Here is a 27,504-nt window from a genome sequence, read left to right on the forward strand (position 1 = left end):
ACACTGCAGGCGATCTTTGTCAGAGAATCGTAGGGACATTTATGAAGATTTATGTTGCGACTAAGAGTAATGAAATTACGCATATGGTCGCGGCGCTTTCTCCTCTTCTTATTGGAAAACATTTTTAACACTCGTGACCATACCTTTGATTACAACTAATAGCAGAGATAATGTCTACACGAAAAAACATTAGGGTCTAAATAGTGCAGTGTACACAGGTACACTAACTGACAGGGGCAAGTGTTGGTGATACACTGTCGCTGGCCGACTCGTGTCGAGGAAACACATATAGCGAATACAGGGTACCCCAAAAATGTATTCACAGGTTACATGATTATTATTTTAGTTTTTATTTACACCTAATTAATATTAAAATTGCAAATAGTCTTCATAGCGGGTCAAACTTTTTCTTCTGCGCAGATGTCCCACAAATGATCACCGTCTTGCTCAATATATTTTTAATTACTTTTTCTTATTAATATTATCGATTCATAAACCTGAACAATTGTTTGGCGTTTGGCGTAGTAACGCATTTTCGCTCAGTTAGAGCCTTTTAATCTTTCAGCGCCATCGGTTTTCTGGCGTAGATCTTATCTTCAAAGTATCCTTGCTAGAAAAAAAGTATATTGACGTCATGTCTGGGAAGCTGGCAGAGGATTTTTTGAGATGGGCTGTTTTCGTCTAACCCGTTTGTTTGGAATATCTGTTGATGATATGCTCTGACATCACAATGACAGTGAATAGGTAATCGATCTTAAATAGAAGTGCCTGTCTTTACCAAAATGTTTCTAAATACAACGTGAAACGATTCTCGCAATAGATTCAGTTGATTGGTACCAATGTATTTTCGAGATGCAATGAAAGAGTTTGTTGAATAGCAAGAGGTATAAACAACAAATAGATTTCGATTTGTCAAACGTCGTACTGACCCGGTATCTTTGCGTCGCTCCTGAGGACGACCGAGTATTATTGCGTTTTAATAAGCCTTAACTGGCAAACTCTATTATTATATAGAGTTTTTTTTTACCTGTAGAGTAGAAATTTCCAGATTCGTTATTGCCGCGGCTTTCTGCTGAATTTCGTCGGCCCTTTCTTTGTTCTTTCGAAGAATGCCAACTTATTCCAGAAGACCTAATTATGCTGTTCCATCTATATACTACTCAAGGCGATCATCGCACGACGCTACAAACAAAACCTTTCTTTATTCCTCTAACGTTGTCAAAAATCTGGTTGTCTACACACTACTAAAGTAAGATTACGAAAGTCGATCGGGAAAAACGGTTCTGACCATCAGAAACACGTAGCCAGAGTAAGAGGTGATCTAGGGAAATATACTGAGTGGCGTTCGTTATAATTTTTCATAAATGATCTGCTAATAACAGTAATAACGACGAAATAATAACAGCAGCAATACACACAATACGGTTCTCTGTGGCTTCGCCTACGAGAAGCCGTTCGAATAGTCCATCAGAGATGGGCCACCCATCATGGACTCCGCTCCAGAGGTGTCATCGATATTTGTTTATGTTCCGTTTCAGCTTTTCAGTATTTCAGCTTATGCCGTGTTACATTGATGATTTCTGAGTACAAAAGGGTTTCTCCTTTTTATATCAAGAGAGCAGAATGAAGATTCGCCGCGCCAAATGATCGACTACTTGTATATAAGTTTAGTAGAAAAATAAATATGTAACAGTGTCTTCATCGCCATTTTCTCTAGATCCCCAACGGCTACCGCTATGGACAAAGTGTCGTATTTGAATATTGGTTCCGCCATTTCTACTCAAGTTTCTATTTCGGTTAATTTAAATATGTAGCAGCGGAGGATTGTAGAGTCAAAAAAGTTGTTATAACTGTCGTCCCTATCTAACAAGACCAGGCCCATGAGGAACCAACGTGATCAGACATTGGTCCATGACTTTTCTGTATTGACAGAGCAAACAGCTATCAGCGCTATGTCAGTAAACGCTTGAGAATCAATGCAATTTTAGGCGTGCCTATCGATCTTAAAAGCATACGTTCTAGTTTCCTCTCATGATCCTTTAACCAGTAGCGTTTGAAGGACGGCCAATACAAAAGGAACGGCTGCAGAATCAATTATTTTTCCCAGACCCTGGGCTCGTGAACTACTGCTCCACACGAGGATGCTTTATTGGACGTTTTTCCTTTAAGCCTGTGTTCGGTTCAAACTCGACCTTTTCCTGATACATCTGTCTATCTGTCTTCGTATCTGTACATGAATGTGGTTTAGATGTCGGCCGGAAAGCCATGTCTGCTAGGCGTTTGTATCCTAGGTAGCCACGGAGCATTGGGTAGACAGCGGAGGCACTACAACTCGATGACCGGTACACTCGCTGCCAGAGCGACGAACGCGTTCGTATTGACTCTTCTCGATAGTTTTGTAGCGGTAGTAGCAAAGTCATTGGACGCACTCAGTGTCGCTCTCTGCTTCGAAATGCTTTGCTGCCTACTATATTATGCCTACGGCCCGGTTACGAACTCGCGTCGACGGCATTACCACACTGGCGAGAAGCATCACAGCGTAGTTTCGCTGGTTTGTGCCTGGTAACCGAACCCAGGTGACTCGAACCCACGCTCGCCGTGATAACTTTCCGACCAGCTTTTAGCGAGGCTCTTTTCTCTGTATAGCAACTGTAATTGCGGGCTTATGTCGTCGTGTGTTCTCATTGTAGCTCGTTTATGTAAAGGCGAAAGTTAGTAGTAGGTGATTCACTTTATGTGCTAGTTCGTGTACAAGTGTACGACGTATTGCTACTGTTACGTTTATAGTCAAAGGACCATTTTACGCTAATAGCAGTGCTATTGCTGGATCGTTAAGCACAACCGTCCGTATACAATGTCGTCGTCTGCGGCACTCAAGCCTTGTGCACCGGCGGGCGTCCAGAGGGTGCCCTCACGCCCAGGCACCCCCACCAGTTTACGGCGCCGACCAATGTACGCCTCAGAAAGGTCTGTCATATCCATACAATCGAAAAACCCCAGCAAGCCTCCGCAATTTTTTTTCGTCAACCCAATGAATGTGGCCAATATCACTGGTAGGGGAATCGGAACCGCAGTATCACAAGGTGTTCAATTTGCGAAGAAAATCAAAGAGTTTTCGGAAAAATGGTTTTCGCATTTGATGCTACTGCTTGTTCTCCTGGCCTATTGCTTCATTGGAGCTGCAATGTTTCGTTGGATTGAGGCACCCAATGAGGAACAGTCTATTAAGCAAATGGTATTTCTTAATGAAACGCGAACCGCCGTTCTCGATACGCTTCAAAGCAATTTGAGAAATCATACTGTGGAAGACTGGAAGAGTCTTGCTAGCCAGACACTCCTAAGCCACGAAAAGGTGGTCCTCGACCTGGATAACATGGACTTCGTTTCAAATTATTCAACTCAATGGACCTTTCCTGGTTCCCTATTCTACTGCATGACAATTGTGACGACGCTCGGTAGGTTGAACCTGTTTTAGCGTGTCGATTTTTTTTAAATTGACTTAAGTATTGACGCAAGTAAGTGTCCGATATACGCGTCAATGAGATTTATTGGTATTACGAAGAGCAGCTTCTAAAAGATTCACTTTACTAACCTTATGGTGGATCTTCTTCGATCGCTAATTAATCGCTGAGCAATTATTTAAATACAGTAAATGGGTTGCTCGTCAATGAATCGTCTGAAATTAAATAATAGTTTTTAGCATATCTTATCTAATTTTTCATTTTCTGATCAGGAAATTTACTCGTCGGTCATCTTCTTATTCAGATAACGAGTTTACATTAAGCCCGAATTCAAAGATAGGGTTGTTGCCTATATGAGCAGGAAATTTCGAAATTTCTATGTGTGTTTGCTGAACAATTTTGTCCATGCCTCATAGACATTAGGTTGTTCAGTGTGAACCTTTCTGAGCCTTTTTTTTTTCACACGAATCAGTCAAAGCATACATTATCTATAATTTTCTGCGGTTTGGATGGTAACTTGCTCAATTTTCCTATTAGGAAGTCATCAATATTATGAGAGCAGCAGCTTTCTGGTGAGATGACACGGAACCTTCAACTGTAGCTGCTATGTCGTTGCCACCGTTATTTTTATGGTACTTAGTCGAGTGTTGTCGTACTATGGTAGCAGTTTACCGGCTACTGCGGTCTCCTTCAACTGTTGGCTGAAATTCAGTTGTGATCGGTGAACAGGGATTTATGAAGCTCAAGCGGACAACACCTGCATTCGACTGCTGAGCACACCCAGTAAACGTTTGCAGTTTTACATTTGCTTTGGGGCGAGATTCCGTAGGGTCATTTGCATCCGTCCAGTAACATGACTGCCTGCGATGACCCCAGAAAGTCAAACACGACAATGTAATGCCACAACGGGTCCTTATAACGTCATCGTCATAACGTAGGAGTAAAAGGAGTCAAGCGTCTCTACTTCTTTATTTTTGATACCCGCTTAAATTATGCCGATTTTTTTCTCTTAATAGCCCAAAGCCAAAATTAAGATGTATGGCATTTTTACATCTACCAAGCCTGAACGCTAGCTCCCGTAAACTGAAACTAGTCAGCATCCGCCAAAGATTTTAGCGTTCCATTAGTAACGATTTGGCAGTGGGTTTTCCACGAAACTCGTTTCAAGTTCAAAATTTCTTTTTCGCTACTTTTTAAGTTAACGTTTTAGGCTGCTTCTAGTAGTAAATTCTAAATAGAATATAACGTTTATACGGCAAACTGCCTCCGTAGTTTTAGGGTTGGGTTCAGATTGTTAAATCGCTCTAATTATCAGATCTTCGTGACTCACTGTCAATAGCCCCGGTGATGATATTAATTCAAGTTAATGATTTATATATACTTCGCGAAAACAAACAAATAGTCGCGAATTATCACACTGTTATAGAACAGTTCCGTTTCCCAGTATAAGTTTAACGTTTGCTGCATCTTAGATCGGACAACGGCGATTATGTACGTAAACTTGGGCATACATCTAAATTTTAGAAAATATGGCTTAACTTTAAGGACTAAAGTTATGAGATAGCACGCAAACACACACACTCACACACACACACACAAAATGTCTATTCTAAAATCGCAAAATAGAGTATCCGTTAGAAGATTCAAGACAATATCGTTCATGTGCCTCCAGTTCGACAAATGATGTCTTCTAGTAAAAGATCGGAGGAGAGGCATTGTGTATCACAATGATTGATTCGCAATCATAATTGGATTTTGACCGATGTTCCTTAGCATAACAGGCTGTAACGGGAACCACAGCCACACAATCAATAACCGTACTTTTGTTTGCCATATTATGAGTAATTAATATTGAGGATGTAGACTTTGCCTTGTTCGATGGGACGGATGCGGTTAGAGATCAACAACATTGGACGGCCATATTCGCAATAACAAGGGTGACCAGAATGAACTTTTGACAAGTCAGGATGCAGCAGGCCAACGCACCGGGACGAAGAGCGTAACGAAACATGTCACACAGAGGGCACCTATAAATATTAGACGTATAAATAAACCGACATATAGGCATAGAGAACGCAGCGTCCTAAACGGTAAAACAGGGCTTTGGCTTCAATAGTAAAAAGTAACTATGCGCGATGGTGTGAATCTGTTTAGTGATCGATATAACGTACCTAAATCATGATGCGTGCCTATCGCTCAGTTCTATAGACTGCTGTGGCCGATTATATGGTGGGAGGCGCAGTAATACACAAGGACAACTTTCTTTTGAATTGATTAGTTACTTACCTGCTTTCTGCATATTCGTGTCGTATGAAATGTGCGTCTGCATGTGTAGATACAGAGTTACCTGTAGACAACATGCATTGCAATGTTAAACGTTTGTCCTTAAATTTCTCATAAACTGACGTGTTGGACTTCTGTGTACCGTATACGAGAGTATATGATGTACCTTTGGCCCTTATCCGGTCGTTCTTATCTGGATAAATAAGGACGTTGCCAAGCTGCTAACAGAACAAAGATCGAGTGTAACCTCGAAACGAACTCCGAAGGTCACCGGAATTTGCACACCATCATTTTCCAAATATGTAAACAGGGTACACTGGCCGCGCTTCGTATATATGCATGTATGTATGTATGTGTGCGCTTGACAACGAGGCAGAAACTTGCATGCGGTTCGCGGCCGCTATGCTATAGCTTCATTTCTTGCTCTCGGCGATGTGACCTGGTGACGGTGTGGTGGTACCCGGTCGTATTATAGCCGAACTGAGTTCTCTATATAGAATCTGTTAGAGCTGACTTGTACAGTGCAAAGTAGCTAGCCGATGAGGAACCTTCGACAAATACCGCTGAGCCCGCCATAAAGTTTATTGAAATATGGTCGTCGAGGCTGTGTTCAGGCTTGCCGCTGCTGGTCCGACAGACCTTATCCTACGTTTTTTTCTCCGCTGCCTAAGTGAGTGGGAGTGCCTTTTGGTGCGTAAAGAAGCCGTTAACTAGCGGGCGCAGAAGAGAAAACGAGTTCGGAAAAAAATGGATCAACGCCAAGGGGAGGAAATAATGTCGAGGCTATGGTACTCTATTCATTTCTAGAAAAGGTTCTGCGTATGACGCGGCTGGCAAATGGGTGAGCAGGTAATTAAATGCCTACCGGTATGATGTATCATCAAGCAACCTTAAGGACCAGGCCATCCTGTGTAGCCGTTGCGCTAGACAAGCAATCATTTGTTAATGAACCTATATTTAATAAAGCTTGTACTTAACTATATCATAGTGCACTATCGTTAATATCTTTTTGTCGTCTGTCGGTTATCTTAAACTACTCCGCCAACGCGATTCAATAATGACCGATAAATAATGTGAGTGTACCGCCACTGTAAATTTACTTCATTGCCTATAACGCCGCGGGTTTTCTAGCAGACCAACAAACACAGTTAATTATATGTTGGTTTCTGGTTAAGCACAATTGTCGGTCTGTGTTATTTTTCAGTAATCTAGCGAGCGTCGAATAGACCCTGGGCTTTTGTGTGTTCTATTCATATATATCTAACGTTGGGTACCCATGCATTCTGTTTCTAGGGTACGCAGTATTTTCGCAAGACATGCTTGCCGATCCAGTCAACAAAGAAACTATTACACGTTTATTAAACTAAATATTATATACTAAATATATAAACTATTATATATAAGTTGAAGTGAGTGTTTAGAATTGAAATTTGAATACGAATTTATTATTATTGACCATAGATCACTGTGAACCTGTCACGGCGTCTGAAAACGTTCATGCGCTACATCCACTACAATACTTCGATATATTTAAAGACTATTATTATTATTATTATATGTAAAATACTGTGAGATCTGCGATGAACGAAATTACTAAATTAAATCAACTAAAATTCTTTTTATGTACGCCAAGATTCCAGTTCTCAATGTATAATAGATACAATGCTCGAGTATTCCTGACGTAGGTTTATTTATTTATTTACTTAGTGCTAGAAAGATTCTAATTGACTAACTTATTTGGCTTTCAATAATCTTCTTGTGAAGCAACATTTGGTTCATGTTTGGAAAGGCCGCATTGAAGGAAAGTTCCGTATCATCGGAGATGATCTTTCAACCGTCGAGAGGCACCAAAGGCTCAGGACACTTTTCGAAATAGTAAAATACACTTTGAAGGTTCAGGCAAAGCAACAGATGAGCTGACAAGCTATTGGCGCACACAAAAAAAGCACGGAAATTCAACCAAAGGAGGCTTCGAAACTCAATAGTACTCTACCTCTGATACGGTTTATGACAAGCGATATCCGCCTTTGCATCTCTCCGATTGTCTCGAACAATTTTGGTAAGGTTCTTGCTACCTATGTGCTATTGTGCATATAATGCACAGCATAGCACACTCTGGCATGTAGACATCGCCTCGGAGGATCACTGACCCGATGCCAACGGTAGACCACTAATTTTTGTGGCTGTCGAAACGCATCGTCTGTGATGTAAAAAGATGTCGCATAGAACACAATTAAGTTCAGTGCGAAAGCCCGATGAGGTCTTTCGAACAAAGGAACGGCCTGTCCTCTACTCTCCAACGTAATACCATACGGCATCACGACGATTTTAGGGAAAAAAAAATTGCTGATCAGTCGATCAAGTTTGGGTAGGCGATGACCACAGCCATGGTGGCTAGAGCATTATGGGTTCGATTAACTATATTTCGAGCTGTGGTACGGAGTCAGAATGGGTCGCTTTGAAAGCCATTTCTTACGAACTATTATACAAAGTCAGAAAAAAGAAGAAATTATACAAAGTCAACCGATTTGCCTTTGACTCGTATGCTCGCTTTAACTATTAATTCGCTTCTATCAACTAACTTACCTAAGTGATCACTTTACGTATGTCCTGTTTCATGTAGAAGAACGACAAAGGGGGCGTAAAGAACGGCTAAATTCGCTAGCCAGTAACTTAGACAGTAGGCAAGGAAACACGGTATCCAGACCTTTATAGTCTCACTAAACGGAAAAGACGGAACGTAACCTTAACGATCGGTGTCGGGCATTTGTGTGTTCGACTCACAAAAACACTAAGTGTTTTTCTGTTAATAACGGATTATTATAAAACTGCCTTTCCAGCAAACAGTGTTTTTTTTTTTTTCTTTATTTATTCAGGATCCTCATAATCATCGTCGTCGTATTGTGTGTGCATTTGGTATTGCCAATCAATGCTTCTCATGTCCATAAACTCCGTATCCGATTAGCAAATTCTAATACATCGGTCTGTTAGACGTTTTTTCCAAAAGGCTGAATCCTTTGAGTGCTGATATTTCGTTTGAAGCTTGTTACGCGAAGCGTGGCGACAAGCGTTTCAAAGACAGGAAAATAATCGTATGCAATATTTAAATTATTAGTGTGCTTTCATAAAAACCCAAGAACATACGATAATATCATGACGCGGAATGAATCATGGTTATTACCTTTGGTTTATGAGTTAACTGAGACAAACAAAATGGAGCATCCCGTGTAAATTCCGTATCATATTAATGTTAAACATTTTTTCGGGCGTTAGTACCAGTTTTAAGGACAAAGTTTAGTCGGAGTAGGACCGGCCTGGCTAGGTCATTTCGATCGAGCACAGCCTTTGGCCCGTTTTGAAACTTCATTAAAAGAGAATAGTAATAATATTGATTTATATCAGCAATCTGTAGTCGCAAAGCTATTTAGGGTAATCTGGGATCTTTTTTTAAAACTAACAACGTAATAATGAAACAAAAAAATAAAATAGTTAATCCTGAATCCGACTAAAAAGAGCTACATTGTCTAAACATTGATTTTTGCGAAACAAGATATTAATGATGTGCAGAATTTATTGAACTAACCCGTGTTCATTATAATGACACTTGAAACTGAAACAGCATAGTATCTGGCGTGAATAAATATCATACGTATTATTATATATAATGTGTGTTATTATTGAAGCATTATTTATTTGTACGACGAGGTAATTTTCAGTGCTGTATCCTTAGGATGACTAACTCAAGCGACGGACAAATTTAGGACTAACTGTTGAGTAACTATGTTAATGGAATATACTTCTTATTATGTTATAGAATATATTTAGATATATACTTTATACCTCTTTGGCCTTCAGAAGAGCCTTCAGACATCGTTGCTAAAATTGAATGTCTAAATCGCGTCTATATGTAAATTAGGTAATTGGTAAATTGGGGGTATTTTGGGGTAAACTGGCTTATGGATAAACAAAGCTAGGCAAATGTAATGCACATTTTATAAATTCTCACTAATGTTAATGTCAACCGGTTCCATCTACGATAGCTGAGCATGACAAAACTTGAATTTGCACGACACTCTTTTTACTGCCTAAAGTTGCCGACACAGTTACATTGTAAGTTAGCAAGTTAGTTCAATAGATTGGCACATGCGGATATATTGCCGTATATCTCTATTCAAATATGAAATAAACTGTTCTTTTTTAAAGCGCTCTGTAGGGCTCCGTTACAAAAAGTACCCGGCTGTATAAAGATGACATTGTATGACTGTCCAGAGACTAAAACAGATGTTTACTACTCTAGTTTCGGTACCAAAGGATCTGGGCCGCCCCCATTATTCCTACACATAGAACCCAGGGCAAAGCGAATAAAAATGACCGACACATAGTTACGCGTTTTGCAGTGTATCGGTTCCACCACAGCATATGTGGTACAGTGAGTATTTATATGTCAGACGCCCCAGGCGTCTGTACCAGATGTGGTGGAATATAGGTCAGGTACCAAGCAGAGTGGCGGGGCATTAACTTCGCTGGGTGGGCTTTCCAACCGCGAGCATTGGTTTTGAGATGTTAGCATCATACGTTGAACGTAACCGCATAATTAGTTATATATATATAATAAACATTTGAGTAGGCGGCATAAACCAATCACGAATGATTTCTAAAAATAAACTATACTGCCGCAGCGAGATGCGTGCAACCGCAGACAGCTTTACCCGGTTTCGGTTGTATGACGTACTGCTCAATGCTGAACAGCTGAATATTACCATTCTATTGGAATGATGACTAATTCTGCCGGAACTTTATTTGAATTTGAGCTCTGTATGATACAGTACTATTGTTATAGGTAGCCTATCTATATAGCTTACATACCCTTCTCATTTACAGGACTCAGGATTTCGAGAGGTTAATACTGTAGCCTGTTGCGCCAGTTTACTTATCAAGGGACATCTATTTTACAGTCGAAACAAATCCGATGCTATTATTGCTACTAAACGTGTTCAAAGCAAGCAATAGATATATTGATTATGAATAAAACAACTGCTGCAGGGAGCGGTAGGAAGCCGAGCAAAACGATTACAGAAAAAACTATTGAGGGACGTAGCTGGCCGTTGTGACTGGACGACTTTAGAGCGGGTCGGCTTGCGGACTGGATAACTGTGAAAGTCAGTCAGGACTGCCTATGTGTTCCAGTATTGAAATTTCTGAGTCCTTTTTCAACTGTTATACATCTGAGGGTACATACTAGAACGGAACTATAAGCTCGAATGTATCCTCTATATGCGCGTTCACCTCTTAAATGTCATTTCCTAGCAATATTCTTATGGTGGCTTACATGGCATTCGGCACCCGTGGGAATGGTACACGTTACGACAATAAATACGGAGTATTTCTCAGCCTTCGCTTGTGTGATTGGAAAATATATGCAAAATAAGAAAGAATTTCTGTACCCTCCCCACTCTATCTACGGAAATTTATCCTATAGCACACTAGTGGAAAAGACATACAAAAGGAAACAAGGTCAGTCCACTAAACAAGCCTAGTTAGGAAAACAGCCAAGAAGAAAGGTCAAACAGAAACCGTCCAAAAAGCGGCTTGAAGAAGTAAAGGATGCGGCTGGCCGTTCTATGAGCGAGAATTGCAGTTACCCTCAGAGTCTTCTTAACTTTAGGCGTTCCTCTCTTACTGTGAGCCAGAAAGATCCCTTCTGACAATTGTGCTCTCTAAGATTTATTTTTAAATGAAGATTATATTGCGTTTCCGTCAGCCGTGGTAGGCATTCACATCCATTTTTGAAAGGCTGTTATAAAAACCTCTTAATTAACTGACTATACATTTAACAAGCGGTAACATGACTTGCCCACGGTTCCTCTTCGAAAATTCGAGATTCCTGTGGGGGAGTATACTATTCAATCGAGTCTGCTGCATTGCTTGGTTATTTGTCTTGTTTCACATAGTAGCTTTCTTACTTGACCCTGGTAATGTCGGTGTCCTGGTTTCTTAGTGATGCTCAAGTTAGAGTAGAATTGATGTGGAATATTATAAAAGTTTGGGCCACTTTGTTCTAACCCGAACGATAGGATGAAAGATTCTCGAAAGAGCAGTTCCAAACAGAGCGATAATGTTTTTCGTGAATTGTACCTCTAGACAAGACTATTTGCCCAGGAAGTGATACATGCTTGAGAGGCAAGTTTAATTACGCTTCATTTTAACTAATTTTTGCTCGTCGATGGCAACTAAGTTTTGTTACAAAATGCTTGCAGAACTTCACCATTCTGTAAACTTGTTTGTAGAGCCGGAATGTGACTAGATCACATAAAAGGGGATGTGTATGCAAGATTACGTGAAAGTCTTTCTGCACATTAGCGCAGTCAAAACAGATATCGAATAATTCTAATATCAGAAATTATAGAACAGGAACAACTTTTCTCCTTGCCCACTGTTCTGGGTTTTATGCTTTAAGTCTGTACTAATCAAATCTAGTGCGGCCGCTTAATTAGTGACACGTTGACCCAAAATGGATATTTGCTTGATGGGGCCGCATGCGGCACCCCTTCTCCCTCTAATCGATCTCTCCCTAATCTGTGTCAAAGAAACGTCACACAGGATCGTCATATCAGTTCTAGTGAACTGCATTCATCTCACACAGAATATAGCCTTTAAAAAGATATTTAATTAATTTTAGACCTCGGCTAAAGCTAAACAAATACGCTGTGTAGGGATCCCTTTCCTGCTATTATCAATATTATAATAACATTGTTAATAAGCAACATCCGTAGGAAATCATCGCTAGCGTAGACGAAATTTGGATTTACTATTTACGTTTGAGGGCACGTAAGACGTACGTATCCTTTCTAAACTCTGAAACCCCCACTATTCATATAGGACGTTTGATATTAGTAGGATTTCTTTTTTGGCTCTTTTGTTCTTAGTTGACACATCGAAATGATAAACAATAATTCTCGTGTGGTTGTTTTCTACATGGTGATCGTCTCCTGTCTCTGGGGTATCTCTCCTGCCTCTGAGGTATCTCTCCTGTCTCTGAGGTATCTCTCCTGTCTCGCGCCAAATTATCGCGATGAGCGTGACAGTTCGAAGAAATTTAATATCTGTTTAAAGCACTCTGATTTAGATTATACTGTCCTAAAAACAGCGACGTGGAAACGTAAAATCGCGTAGATTTATTAACATTAGACCACTGAGCGCGGATATTCTCAAATAATTTAGGTAAACATTTAAAATATTCTCGTGAACAAACGACTTTAGCGTACTGTTCACGTGGCAAGAAAAAAACTTTCTGAAGAAAGGGCATAATCACGCTAGTTATAAACGACTCGACTTTTTCTAATATATTTGGTTGTTTATAATTCATTTATTTCGCATATCAGATGCTGCCTGTTGTGAGTGGTGCTTTGGTGAGACGATTTTTTGAATTCTACAGTAAGGGATTCAATCCATCTCAGCGTCAGGTGTAACAACTATTGACATAAGAAGCTAGCGAACCTGTCTTGTTAGCATACTCCAAAATAAAAGTATTAAAGAATCGAGAAAAATAGAAAAAAAGGTGTATCCGTAGATAATTTTTGAGCATTGGCATCTCAACAAAGAGCATTTACGTTCAGGTAAGCAGTTTGTCATAGCATGCATGCGTTTATTTACCAACATCGGCGTCAGGAAAAGGAACAGCCTCCTCTGAAATCAGATAGCAAACAAGGAATCTTTCGTTTTCGGAACTTGATTGAAGGTCAGCTGTTAGCCTAGGTGTTCACGCGAGACAAGCTCCCAATGATCGTAACGATTTCGACAGTCGACGTTATTATGAGTTTTTATGTGGTTTTTAGAAAATTAGAAGAAAAACAAACCGATCAAGAAAACCTCTTCTGATGCACCTCGATTGTTTACATAAAAATTAACGGCCATTTTCGAAAGCTGAATGTTAACTGGTGCTTCGGTCGTCCAGGTAGGAGCCAACGGTTGATTTTTCTGAGGACTTTTTGCGACTTCGGTAATTATGGGCCGCTTTAAGAAGTCGCACTTTTAAGACCTGTGACCTGTTATCAGTCCAAATTTTAATTTCGTTGAACAACACTTTACTACAAACTACCAACATCTTTTAACGCACGTCATTATTAGAAAATTATTTACGGCTTAAGAAACAACTATTTTGGAAATTACTAGTGAATGTTTACGCTCTGAATTAAAGATATAATTACGCCAAATGATAGTTGTATTGGATAAACATACCCGTCAAAACTGGCACTTGGAATAAATTCGAAAAATTCAATTGAGATACCTGGATTTGTTTAAGTAGAGTACTAGAAACGGATCGTATAATATTTATATGTATTCTACACGGAATTCTTGTTATTCATAGAATGTATTTTGATCACATAAGTATCCTGTTTCATCCCTTCAAGCAAATTATAGATAAAAAGAGGCATCGTCCACCAGTTTTTCAGACCCTAGATATAGCATGTTTAATTAAACATAAATAAACATATATTATTTATTATTGTACTATTTTCGAGATAGCTAATTGAGTTTCTAAGCCAATTGAGCAGAGCGGCTGATAGGGCAGCGACTCACTTGACCATGCCAAATTTACTGTTCGTTTACAGGTTACGGAAATATAAGTCCGTCAACAACGACGGGCAAGATTGCCACAATTTTTTACGGAATTGTCGGCATACCATTATTGCTCATGGTGCTGGCAGATCTTGGCAAGCTATTTACCCGCTGGATTAAGTGGTTTTTCTTCCTTACTAAGCACTTTTATCGGACTGGGACGTGTACGAGAAAAGACCGCAAAAGAAATGGTCCCGTTCAGGTAGGGATTTGCAGTACAGTGCAGTGTTTTTTGCGTAATATCTCAATGTGTTTTCATCAGGTTAAGATTTGTTGAGTATTATCGTAGATTTTCAACCGTAGCAGAACAGCTTTTAGCCTATTTTCACCTTACTAGGATTGTCTTGGTAAAGTACATAATTTATGAAAATCTAGAACAAATTTGGTTTTTAATGCTTGTAGGAAGAAGAAATACTAAACATCTAGGTTAACCTGAGGGTTTCTAAGTTTTATAGATTGCAAAACAAATGTACTAATACTATAGCAATGATAACCTTCATGCCCATGAACAATCCCTTGCTCCATGCTAATTCCACCAGATATAAAAGGGTCCAGTTTTTACCTTCCAGCGGATATTTACATCGCTTATACCTGTCTTTACATTTCAGACCTTTTCAGTTAGTGACAGAAAACAGTGGTAGTACGTAATAGCGACTACCTGCATCCCGATTATCGGTATATCCGTCGGATATTATAGCATGTCTTCAATCCACGATGGAACCCTTTCTATAATTAATTGTTAAAACCTCTTTACATTTTCAGAAGTTTCTAAGGTAACTTCAATTCAAGTTTTGTGAATTTAACGATTTTGTAATTTGATAATGCATTTTTAATACTTCTGCTTACTTACACATGAAAAATTAGTTGATGACCTTTGTCCTCGACGTTAGCAAAAATCGTGCTCCTTGCATTTGAGATGATCGGGATTCCAACCTCCATACGAAAAGGGGGATGAATGCACAGACAAGTCAATGTAATTTCGCACGTGAAGAGTTGTCGGCAAAATGGCCTTGCCACCAGTAAAATAAAAAAAAAAATGTTAAATCACCTAACATCATTGAGTTGATTTACCTAAGCTATTCCAAGAGAATAAGGAGTATCTATTTATCGAAAGAGACTAAATCCTTATGCGCTACCAACCACCACGGACTGATGCTGTTGTTATACCACGTGTACCGTGCTGGACAACTATACTCTAATTCCCGTGACGTCATGATAAAAAGCAAGCTCACAGCTCCTCCTCAGAGTGTCTTTGTTAAAGTCCGATAAAAGTCATCTTTTGATTCAGAACCATAGGAACACACATGCTGCACCAGTTGGATTCAATTTTCAGAGCCTATCAGTAAAACAGGACACAACCACCTAGGGAACTTCGAACACGTTGCTGGGCTCCAGCTGAATTCGATTGGTTCGCTGATGTTGTGCAAACATGGCTGGCTAGACGCCATGCCTCTATTCACGATGGCTTCAAAATTCTCCACATCAACTACTATTAAATTCCATCTTTTTCTATTATTTTGTTATGTATTCCAATATGAGTTTGATATTTTGCGAAAATTCTTTGCTCTCAAAACTATCAGAGTGCTATTTATGAGAGAACTTGATGATATTTTCACTAGCAAAACGACGTGAGGAACATGTTTCGGACATCGTTGACCTCACGCGCTTTGTTAGGACTCTGGCTGTAGTAGCCTATTGTTGACATCCCTACCTTATACAAGCTGGCGTAAAACCCCAATCGTAGAGTTTGATTCTTTTATTTATAATTTTTTAATTCTTCTATATTTGCAGTATGTTGCCTTCGTCTGGCAGAAGGTAAACGATAAAATGACATACGTTCCGTATCCAGCCTATATGAAACCAAAAGCGAAACAGGCGGATGGCGGTGAGGATGGGATAAATACCGATGTCGAGTCTCGTAAAGCTGACACAGAGGCCGGCCAATCTGAGGTACGCTTCCAATTTTACAACATGAGCCAAACCACATCATCACACCAAAAAAACTATCATGTTTAAACAACTGAAATAACAGCCTATACATGCGTTCGGGATCTTACCTTATTTTTTTTTAATTCAAAAACATGATACTTTAAAGAAAAAAAAAAATATATATATATATATATATATATTATAGTATCAGTAGACAATGGAAGAAGCCCGGCCGACTAGCAGAGATTGGGGGGCGCTTGCATCGATTTGGCCTACTAGCCACTGCTCATAATTATAACTCGACTATTTTCTATACATTACATTACGTAGATTCAGTTAAAAATTAAATTTTTAACGTAGTAGTTCTTTAGTAGTTCACAAACTACTAGCACCATAGAAGTAATCCTCAGCCGCCAAAATAATGATTTATTTTCATAGAATGCCGTCAATCTAGAGTGTCAGATTGTATAAAATATTTATCAATAAGCTCTACTTGCTTATAGCTCATAGGACACATTTGTTAATGATTCAGATTGGCGAAGATTTTGCGGCCGAGGTTGACGATGAATTCAACCTTCCCGTATCGATCGCTCTTATGATTTTGTCCCTCTACATGACTGCTGGTGCCATCTTGTTCACTGTCTGGGAACCTTGGGACTTCACCGATTCTTTCTACTTCGTTTTCATTTCAATGTCCACTGTCGGTAAGTAATTTATCAGCATTGCCAACTAAACTAGTGTCCAATCTTTATGACGAATCGTACTACACCGACTGAAGCAGATTTTGCTAATTCGCCTCCTGGTACCTGACCGTAAAACCATGAACTACCTTTCCCTTAAGTCCCTCACTCCCCACCTGTGCCTCAGCCGTTATTCTAGGAAAAAAATGTTGGAAAAACGCGTTGCACAAATACTTCTTCTGGGCGTTATGCCAGTAACGCAGTATATTCAGATGTATTCCAGGAACCTAGATGTCATATCAACAGTATATTCAATAATGCATGATTTCCTGCAACTTTTTCCTTTTGCAAAGCCTTTAATCTGGCGTGTCACTACATTTTATTAGGAAGTCCAAATAATATATTAGGACGCGCATCCATGGAAAGTATTATTTCCAATATCTCAATATGCCGCTAACAGAGGAAATCGTTCTTGGCAATGGTACAACTATTGGATAATGAGGTCTCTGTCCCAGGCGAGATACTGCGAATTGTACTGGAGTCGTGTTGCCTTAAAAGATTATGTTAGACAGGGCTCATAATAGCAGATATTCTGCCACTATTGAGCTCTGTCTTAGAAATTGCTCATATCCGTAAACGTGGCAAATCCCGATCACTCAATGGGGTGCTAAAAGAAATATGGCTTCACGGGAGTGCGTTTTCATATGTTAAAGAGTTCCGCTCAAAGGAAGGCGTCATTACCTTATCTGACAAAGTACACAGCTAAATCAAATGGCAAATTAATTTTACTTTATGCAAAAAATCAGGCATTTCTCAGAAGTACTCTGCCAAGCTTTTGACTATATATGACTGAAATGAAAACGCTCAATCATAACGTTTAGTGCTATGATTATTTCTTTCTCAATGTCGATTGCATTATTTTCTTGCAAGAATAGCAGCAGTGCAGGCCAACAGAGGATGTTAAATTGAAAGGCTTCATAGGCTTTTCTGTAACTGTAAAAAATAAGTCTACGATACGGTTAACGACTTCAGCCGTGGACTTTCTCAGTCACGCTACCTGAACCGTTTGCCAGTGGACCATAGATCCAACTTGAGTATAACGGAAATTTGCCTGTTCGTAGTGCTATACGGTGGACACAAATCATGATTCATTCAAGAAGGTAAACGGGTCTGTCACAAGTCATCTTAACAAGTTGCCCACCTCTTGTAGCAAGTTGCACTCCGTTACATTATGCGTATAGCTGTGCGATAAGGCACTGAGTAATAAAGCAGTCAATCTGGTACGTGCAAAGCCTTTGATCAGTGATTGAAAATCTTCCAGCAGCTTGTGTTGACATAAATCCCTCGTTCTGCCATACTTCATTTCATCGATAGTTGGCGGGTATTCGATATGTTGATTTACGAAGGCCTCCGACGACCGTACGGTCTTCGTCGGAACCACATCGTAAATATCTCGAAGGATCTCAGACTCAGCGAAACAGGGTCAAACGTTAGTGTTTGGACGACGTTGGAATTTCCCTTGGGACCGACCGGTCCCTCACCTTTACTCTAAAACTAAGACCGTAGCCCAGGTTAATATCTTATTTTTATATTCAACAACTTATTTTCGTTGAATGGGACAAAGCGTACTTGATTGTGTTGCCCGCAGGGGCACCTATAGTATTTAAAGGCGTGTGCTATTGTACACGGACAATGCCGAAAATGGTACGTGATGTTTTGATATAATTAAAACTTTACGTGGGCACGCTTAAAGCATATTTGCGTATCAAGACAAATGTTGATTTACCCTGTATTTGGAGCCCTATAGATTTAAATTATATGATTAAATAATAAATTATTAAACAATGTAGATTTGTGCAAATAAGTCGAGATGTACGTGTCGTGAAATATTACAGGAATCTTTACTCAGTTACTGGTCGAGCTAATGGCTAATAAAGGAACAAGTGTGACGGTTCATAGTAGTTCGATTAGGGTAGCATTTGTTATCAACGGTACAAATCTTAATGGCTCATATTATCTACTCATATTGTAGCGCCATTTTTGTTTTGGCGCGGTCCACGGGTACATCTTTATTTGTCAATTTCAGCCGGGGAACTTGTACACGGCATCTGTACCAAAGGCTCTAGCTCTTGAGATATCGGAAATTAGGATTTATCACAGATAAAGACCGATGACAGTCCTACCATGCGATCTTGCAGAATACAGATATCACAAAGGGTAGTTTCCATAATAGCATACGATTGAATGAATTAGTAATCATTTCTATGATGAGTCAGCGTGTTTGTCAACGAGAGGTTATCCAAGTTTCGAAATCCGGTGTAGACATACCTTGTTTCGTATTAGAAGCCAGCGGCTTGAAATAAACCATAAGAACAGTAGCGCCAAATGTAAAGTTTGAAACATTCAATTAGAAACAGAATCAACAAAATATGTTTAAGAACTGAAGAAAATATACCTTTCAGGACATTAGTCTCAAGTTGTAGCTGGAGGTCCTATAGTGACTGTGAAAAATTCATCCGCTATAGGATTCGCTTTTCATTTACGGAACAGACGTAATGGCCGGATAATTAGAAATTTGATTGGGCAGCGTACGTAGCAGACTTAAGAAGCTTTAGAGATGACTAATGACAATTTAGATCCGGCACGCTATAGACGCGATAAATAAAACGGAAAATTCTGATTGATAGCTAATTTTACTCAGAAAAAAACGTGTGTATTTTGTTTAAAAAGAAATGCCGCATTTCTGTTAGCGTGCTCCTAAAGGTCTATATGGAGTCCGCGAATATGTATAGCAGCAATAAAGCAGTTACAACTATTTTAGCCTGTGTGAACAGGGGCTCAATAAAAAAGAACTGGATTTAATGAATATTATAAATTGGATTTAATCAAACTCATAGCTAAAAGAGATGAACAAATTCCTTGTATATATATGAGTGGGAATACGTGTGGGTCTTTCGGCAGGCCTCTGGCTTCACTGCTGCTGACTTCAATAGAAGCACTCAGTTGAAAAATTTTTTCTGCAATTCACTTCGTGGCTCGTAAGGGCCTTTCGTTTCATTATCTCTAAAGTAATATCAAAGACTCTAGTTTTCCGTCGATTGGAGCTCCTTGAAGAAATGTGTTAAACGAAAGGGTCACTTTTCCGGTCGTTTGAGTATTTGGAACAACAATAAACAAATCTCTTTTGCGGGGCGCTTAGTGGTTCATTGCAATACGTGCTAAATAAATTAATTCATTCATTTCTATTAATACAGGCTTTGGTGACTTGGTTCCGGAACACCCAATCTTCATGATGGCTACTTTTATCTATCTGTTGTTCGGCCTCGCGCTTACGTCAATGTGTATTAACGTTGTACAGGAAAAGCTATCCGTTATCTTCCAGAAAGCTAAAATGCAACTGGGAACGACAATCGGTAAGAGCTTGCAAGCTTGAATCCACGGGCTTTGTTGTCGATTTTGCTCATTTAAGCTCTGAATCCGAAAATGAAACGACGTCGTTCGAGTACGAAACTTTACCTAATTTTTTTTTGTGATGAATTTCCATGATCGTGACCGCTATTAGCCGACAGCTGGCTTGAACATCTCGCAAAACGGAATACCGGCTCTTTAGTTCTGTAAGCCTACTTATAAAGGCCCACACATTTGAATTTATTTAACACGAATGTCGATTTCAGGCTTTGACCCATCGATGCTGGCAGAAGAAATAATTGAAGAGGATATCGATGAAGAGGACGACGCTCTCTTTCCTGGTGATTCCAATAATAAGGAGACAGGGGCCGCTATAGTCACTCCTTCAGCTACTAAGACAAGCACAAAACAGGAAGACCGGAAAAAATCAATTTCAGGTAGTGCGATTTACGTTTAAGTATTCTTGTTATCTGCCTCCTGTGGCATCCATACAGCTTTTCTATTTTCTATTTGGTTGTTGTTATTATTAAACGGTTTTGAATTTAGCGAAAAGTATGCGTCACCAAATATAGTTGACCAGAAAGAGGAGATTCATCGTGAACGTCCGGATGAGGTTTGAAAACTGTTAGACAGCCGGAAATGCCTAACGTGCATATCCACGTTACTTCGAATTGTTCTTTTATATAGAACTTTATATATGCACTTTTTTTTAACTATTACTAATTTATTACGAATGTAAATCGTAGGAAATCGACGAGGCTCGAAGACTCCGAAAAAGCCCAAGATCAACATCGATGAACTGATCAAAAGCGGTAAGGGTGTTGACGCTACGAAGAATATGCAAGAGAGGCTCTAAGGACGGCGATAGCTTTAGGCCCTGCATGTGGCAGACTTTCAGGGCGTAGAGCTTTTTAGCAGCAAATGACATAGGCGCAGATGAGAAAACAGCCAAGAACAACATCCCGTTACTTGCTCAACCGGAATGGACTACCTGTCCACAACTGCCGCAACCAGCTGTGAAGTGCATCTTCAATGAAGGTAAGTGGCCCATTAGAGAGGGCCAGTGCTTGCCATATCTTGACCATGTCTCTCTCTACATATAACCGTCGATCAAATTCTGACAAGTGATTCAAAAGCTAACAGTTTACGACAATGTTTTTTTTCAAAAAAAAAAACGTTGCCTTAAACCGTTATCACGCTTTTTTTTTTTAGTGAGAATAGAGTATTCGATACAATACTGAGCTGTATTTTGGGTTTGTCAATAAAGTTGCCCACTAACAAAGCCCAAGTACAGCTCAACATTGTCTCGAAAACCCAATTCTCATGTTATATATATATATATATATATATATATATATGTATATGTGTGTGTATATATATATATATATATAATGTCAGTCCAACGGGTCAAGATATTTCGAGTGCAACCTGATTTGAAGATGCGCTTTTACCAATGAAAGTTGGTAAATATTTAATAGCCAAAGTTGGCACATTGCGCGAAAGAAAACTTTTTCTAAGTATTTTTATTGTTTGCTTCACACTTTTTTCAGATAATTTTGCTGGCTGTTGGTTGAGCAGGAGTGGGTTTGTTGGCAGTGAAGTGGTCGATTTTCGAACTGTTTTTCCTCTTTCTTTATTCGACTTTAGAATGGTTTAACTATACACAGAAAGTACACCATCTTATAACCCTAGTAGGACAGGGGTTGTCTAAATCAGATCCACTATCGTTTGTAGATATCTGTCTTGCATATTGGACTTTAAGGAAAATAGCTATCTCTATTGAAATAAAATCAAAATTTGTATCATGTACTTCGGCACAACTTGCTGATAGCAGTCGATCTAGATTAACAGTACTTTTAACTAGCTTCTTCATTGAAATACGTTACAAGGAAGCTCTGCTCTTCTTTAGCTAAATGCCCGCAGTCCAAGAAGGTTATGCTGAAAAAGCCACAAGGTGATATACTTTCGGAAAACACTGTTTGCATTCTAACATGTAACCCAGTCCCATGGTACTAAATATCTGTATCCATCGTTGACGAAAATCAGCACACCGTCTTTGACCAGACAAATATAAATAGTTTCTTGAACTGATACTTTTTTGGTATAAAGAGTTTTTAAAAGCATTATCGTTTTTATGAAAGGTTTTTGCTTAATTTTTTAGCTTTTGACCACTTTTAAGACCCTTGCCCACTAACGAATGCGATAGAGGGTACCTGTTTTCATTTCAGTAGTGAGTAACTGAGATTTTTTTTGCAGACGCGTGGCAGTACGTGACCTAATGGCTTTTCCGCGAACACTTGACTTGGACTAGAAAAACCCAGCTCGGTTCCGGATGGTGAATGTTAATCATTCATACGTTATCTTCAGCGTTCCGTGCACCACACTGTCTGTCTGCAGCTGCTAACATGAACTAACCAACGACTCACGAAACAGCCGATGGAATGGCTGATAGTCCAACTAGATCCAAACAAAAGCGCCGAAGCTTTTAAATTTAGCGCCAAATCTGGTACCGGTGATCGGTCCAAGCTCTCATGGTCGTGCACAGCCGTTTAGCGCTGTTCGAGCGCTCGACTCTATCAGTAATGGTATCGACAAATAAACCTATAAGCGTGGCCAGAAGGACCAAGCAAGCGGTGAAAATCAACCTGCCGATACTGCAGGCCCGTAAGCCCATCATTCGTGTACATCTATAGTTATCCATTGATGCTCAGCTTTCCAGAGAATTAGCCGAAATCGGTGTCGCTTAGAAACGCCAGCAACTGCTGTATGTTTGACCCAAGGACATTATTGCATAATGAAGCAAAAGCATTCGAGTGTTCACAATAGCAGATGTTTTCGGCTTGCTCTCTTCGCGTCGATTTAATTTGGATTATGTCATTTCCATTACTTAGTTGCCACATTTTAGGGATATTCACGATTCAATAGTGTACCAGGGTCAATGAACAGTACCACAGTTGATGCTTAAGGCTGTGCACAATAACGATCGATCGGCCTTGCCAGAATAGCTAGACACCCACGGCTATAGGCTACGCTAGGACACGAAGCAGCAGCAACACCGCATATTGAAGATGCACTTCGTAGCAGATTTTAGATTGTTTTCAAATGATCTGTATTGTACTAGATACATTTATAATGATTCAGAATATATCTGAAGTGAAAATGCCGTTGGAGGGCAAGGCGGAAGCTGAGGCTCAATTTTTCAACAAAGTTCATGATCAACGGTTGTAACAAGATCATTGTTGTTTTTTCATCAGTATCGCCATTTTCCCAATTTAAAATCGCCGGTGCCTAGATGTGATGATTGCTTCGAAGCATTGGCTATACTTGAGAAAACTTTAATATTAAGGTAGATCGTTTTCGCGCAAATCATAGTTAACTTATTAGGGTTCTGTTAGGTTATAATTTTGTTAGAATTAGTGCTAGACACATCAGACTCCTTTGATCGCAAAAACTATGCTTTGTACGGAGACAAATGAAAGTATCGTCCCTCACAGACCTGAATTGAACGCTTTATATTCTGTATCGTCCGTTTTTTTTTCTTTTTTTTTTATTATTTACAACTTCATGAGCATGATAAATATGTTCGGTTATAATGGGTCGTTCGAAACTGTAATATATATTTTACGACATTAGCGCGTGTAACCCCAATTTGGATCCTCTGAATTATTTGTCTCTGAGCCAAATTTTGTAGATAATTAATATCGAAATAATGTAATTACAATAGAAAACACGAGACAAAAACATCGCTCTCATTCCAACCTGTAACGGTCCTCAGTGTCGCTTAACGTATATACCACGCCAACAAGGAACGGATGGTAACAGGTAATAACAGAATGAAAAATACTTATATGATGAAATTGTACAGTTTATTTTACAAATTATTTCATTTAGCTATAGATACGCTAATATTGCCTGGTAGTAACACTTTTCCATTCCGCCATTGGCGTTCATGTAAATAAACGGCGCTGGTTGGAACAGTACGGCTTTGTTGGAGTCCGCTTTTGTCAGGTGCGCACCTGTCCTAGAGTGGTCCTTTTTGTATTCAATTCTCATTTATCTTTCTACACTCGGCGCTAGAATAATATCTCGTTTCTGCTTGGACGATGTCAACCTCAAATGTCAAATAACGGTAATAGCTTATCTGGCTGACGTTGGCCGTTTCAATTTCGTTGGTACAAGTCCCACTGCATCACTATCTAGAGTCTTTCGATTACGTGAGCCATGTACGTGCATGCTTAAATGGAGAAAAAACAACGAACGTTGAATGTTAATGATGCTAATGTATATTCTTTGGTCGAACTGCAAAATAAACATATCAACAGTAGCGTGAGAATTTTTTTGATAGACAAACAGCATTGCCATAGTTTCTAGTATAATACAAAAGACTCAAGAGAATTCTTCAAAGAGCTTATCTCTGACGTAAATCCGTAATATCTGCAACGGATCCGATTTTCACTGAACATATTTTTGTGCAACTTGGTAAACCATGCCTGTAAATCTATTCTGCTTGCTGATAATAAAATCAAAAGCTTCCCGATCATAGAAAGAGAGAAGATACAGCTAGTAAGTATTGTGACCTAATCCTACTGGTCTTCCTGTTACTCACGGGAATACAGATATGCACGTGAGTAACAGACATAATAACGAAAGAGAAAGAAATAGCAAGTTCTTCTTCTTGATTCTTGCAATCCAATTAAATATAAACAAATTTGAAAAAATAACAGAAGTCAAACATTTAAACAGTAACGACGGTGGCACCATTTAAATGCTAACTTGATGTTTTTTTTTGTATATACGTCTATTTTCAGCTAAGAATTTGTGTTATAGTGAGCATAGCCTTTTTCGCATAAAAGTTTACGTGTAGTTTCTTTATTCATTCTTGCAAAAAAACAAGATCGTCCATGAACAAGAGAATTACCACAGACGCATACGTGCCGACAAAATCACATACTAGTTAAGCCATTTCAATACATATAGCTAAATAACACAATGCAGTGAATACTCAACCGTAACTATAATAAGTTGGCCTAAGTATTCTATAACTATTATAATTAATATTTATGAGACATCGACTCGCACAAATGTGTAGAAATCGTACACTGCTAAGTAAAGTTAAGAAGCCTAAAATAATGAATTACTTGATTCCTGCAATTTTTTTATTGATGTTGTAGGGTAAGTTTTTTCTCGCTATTTGTTATACTTAGTCGTGTTCGGTATTATTCAGCAGTAATAACAACACACAACAGCACAAGAAGTGTTTACTGTAAGCCCCCTATCATTGCGCTTCAGGATTTGTGGATACGTTTAGGTCTAATCTTCCCAGGCTGATATTGTTGCCTAAGGCTTCGAATCGGGACATGAAAGTGACAGTCTTTAGTGGCTAGAAGTAAACACTATGGAAAACAGGCGGGAAGCGTATATAAATGAATGCTTCCCAGACAACTGTTTCGTAAGTGGCCCCTGGATCAATAAAATAACACAAGAAACCAAATTATCTGTGGCTGCAGATATGGTTTAAAGATTCTAATTCGATCGAGCACTTGCAGGCTAAGAACCTTTAACAGCTATTCAATGACCGTTTGAAAGTCGTACTTTATTTTTCTAAAGCAATTATACGTGCCGTGTATCGTAGCCTGAAGCAACTTTTGCCGGCTTGATTACCATCATGCCCATTTGAGGCTTTCCTGTTTAGACGATTGCACGAGATGTAATTATGGTAGGCACTGTAAACTTGGTAGTTCTTGACGTGATACACATTATAATAGTTAAGTAAGATATTATAGATCAAAAGCAATGATACTGCAATGTGTCCTTTATCACTTATGACACACACAGAAGTAACAGCAAACGGAGGGAGCATTTGTTCCATAACACCATAAGATAGGACTTGTAAATGCCGGAACTCGGCTAAACGAAGCAAAACAGATATCTCTCAGAAATATGTATGATAATGCGAAAACCACTGTTTTTACTATGACAGAGAATCGTACGTATAGATTTTTCAAATTGACAATATACCGATAAAGCCAACTGACTAAACGCGCTACGACACTGCCAGACGCCTTTGTTTACAGATAAGATCCAAGATCATCCGGTTAACCTACAGGAGTCTACCAAGTATAAATAGATTTCTTTATAAAAATAGCTGATTGTCACCTTTGGGTTCCCGCGATTTTGAAGATCTGGTTATGAAGATCTCCTCCACAACTGTAACCTTCAACTCTTGCGAACAATTGATATTTTCAAGAATCAATATTATCTGTACACCGTCGCTGCGTTGATTTCGCCCCATAATGTTACTCCGCGATTGAGCTAAAAAACTTACTACTTGACGAGTTCCGATAAGAAAGTTGGCTGTATCAGGAATATATTACGGTATAATTCTCTGCAACTAAATCCTACCTAAACCTAAATAGCGGAAATTCGAATGTGAATGGTACCTAGTAAAATAGCAGGTCCTTTTAGGCTTGTTACGGTAATAGAAATTTTTATGTAATTCTATTATGAAGTTAAAAAACTGAGCTGTTATTACTATAAGTTTATCTTCGACCAGCGAAAGGAACTTATATGGATACACTCCTCTTCATCCATTTTTAGTTAATGAAATACTTGAAATAATTATAATTTTTAGTCTGTCAAGCTTACTTATTTCAATTATTTACTTTTATAGAAACGAATGTCTAAGCAATCTTAAATTACTTAACTTTTAAACTTAAGTTATTTATGTTTTATTTTATTTATATTTTTATTCTAAATATTAATAATATGAGATTTCTTATAATATAATTTTATTGATGAATCATACTAATTCTTTTAAGAACACTTTTGGTTTTCATAAAATTATACGTTTTCGTGGATAATTTCGTTTGTTATGTCACTTTTACACAAATTTCGGTGTTTACCTTTAAAATTAGAGTTCAGTAGCCCATGGGGTACTCTATATCAAGCATTCGATTCTCAAATGATTCGCGGTATTCGGAACTATTACTATAAAGTTTTATGACTTCGCCTCTTTCCAAGTTACAAAATTCTTATACTGCATAGTTCGAGCAATCAACTTGAAAATGTTGCCGAATTCATATGCTATATGAGTAGCTAGCTTTAACTAGTCAGCAACGATATTA

General features: G+C 38.9%; 1 protein-coding gene across 3 annotated transcripts in view; it reads left to right on the forward strand.

The window, feature by feature from the left end:
- Positions 1–24,704, forward strand: part of LOC111264022 (TWiK family of potassium channels protein 18) — a 36,482-nt gene extending 11,778 nt beyond the window's left edge. Inside the window, exons 1-8 of one of the 3 annotated variants that reach the window (XR_002682607.2) lie at positions 2,578–3,455; positions 14,357–14,565; positions 16,155–16,313; positions 16,825–16,996; positions 20,227–20,385; positions 20,647–20,817; positions 21,127–21,418; positions 22,637–24,704. Coding sequence is in view for 1 of the 3 variants with exons in the window: in XM_022839590.2 (XP_022695325.1) it covers positions 2,855–3,455; positions 14,357–14,565; positions 16,155–16,313; positions 16,825–16,996; positions 20,227–20,385; positions 20,647–20,817; positions 21,127–21,192; positions 22,637–22,659 (1,560 nt within the window). In the remaining 2 variants the exon portion in view is untranslated. Of the gene's footprint in view, positions 1–2,577; positions 3,456–14,356; positions 14,566–16,154; positions 16,314–16,824; positions 16,997–20,226; positions 20,386–20,646; positions 20,818–21,126; positions 21,419–22,636 lie in introns of those variants that run through there. The other 2 variants (XM_022839590.2, XR_002682608.2) reach the window with 2 other exon arrangements.
- The last annotated feature ends 2,800 nt before the right edge of the window (positions 24,705–27,504 follow it).

This window comes from Varroa jacobsoni, unplaced genomic scaffold (genome assembly GCF_002532875.2).
Source record: "Varroa jacobsoni isolate VJ856 unplaced genomic scaffold, vjacob_1.0 scaffold_814, whole genome shotgun sequence".
Taxonomy (NCBI): Eukaryota; Metazoa; Arthropoda; class Arachnida; order Mesostigmata; family Varroidae; genus Varroa; species Varroa jacobsoni.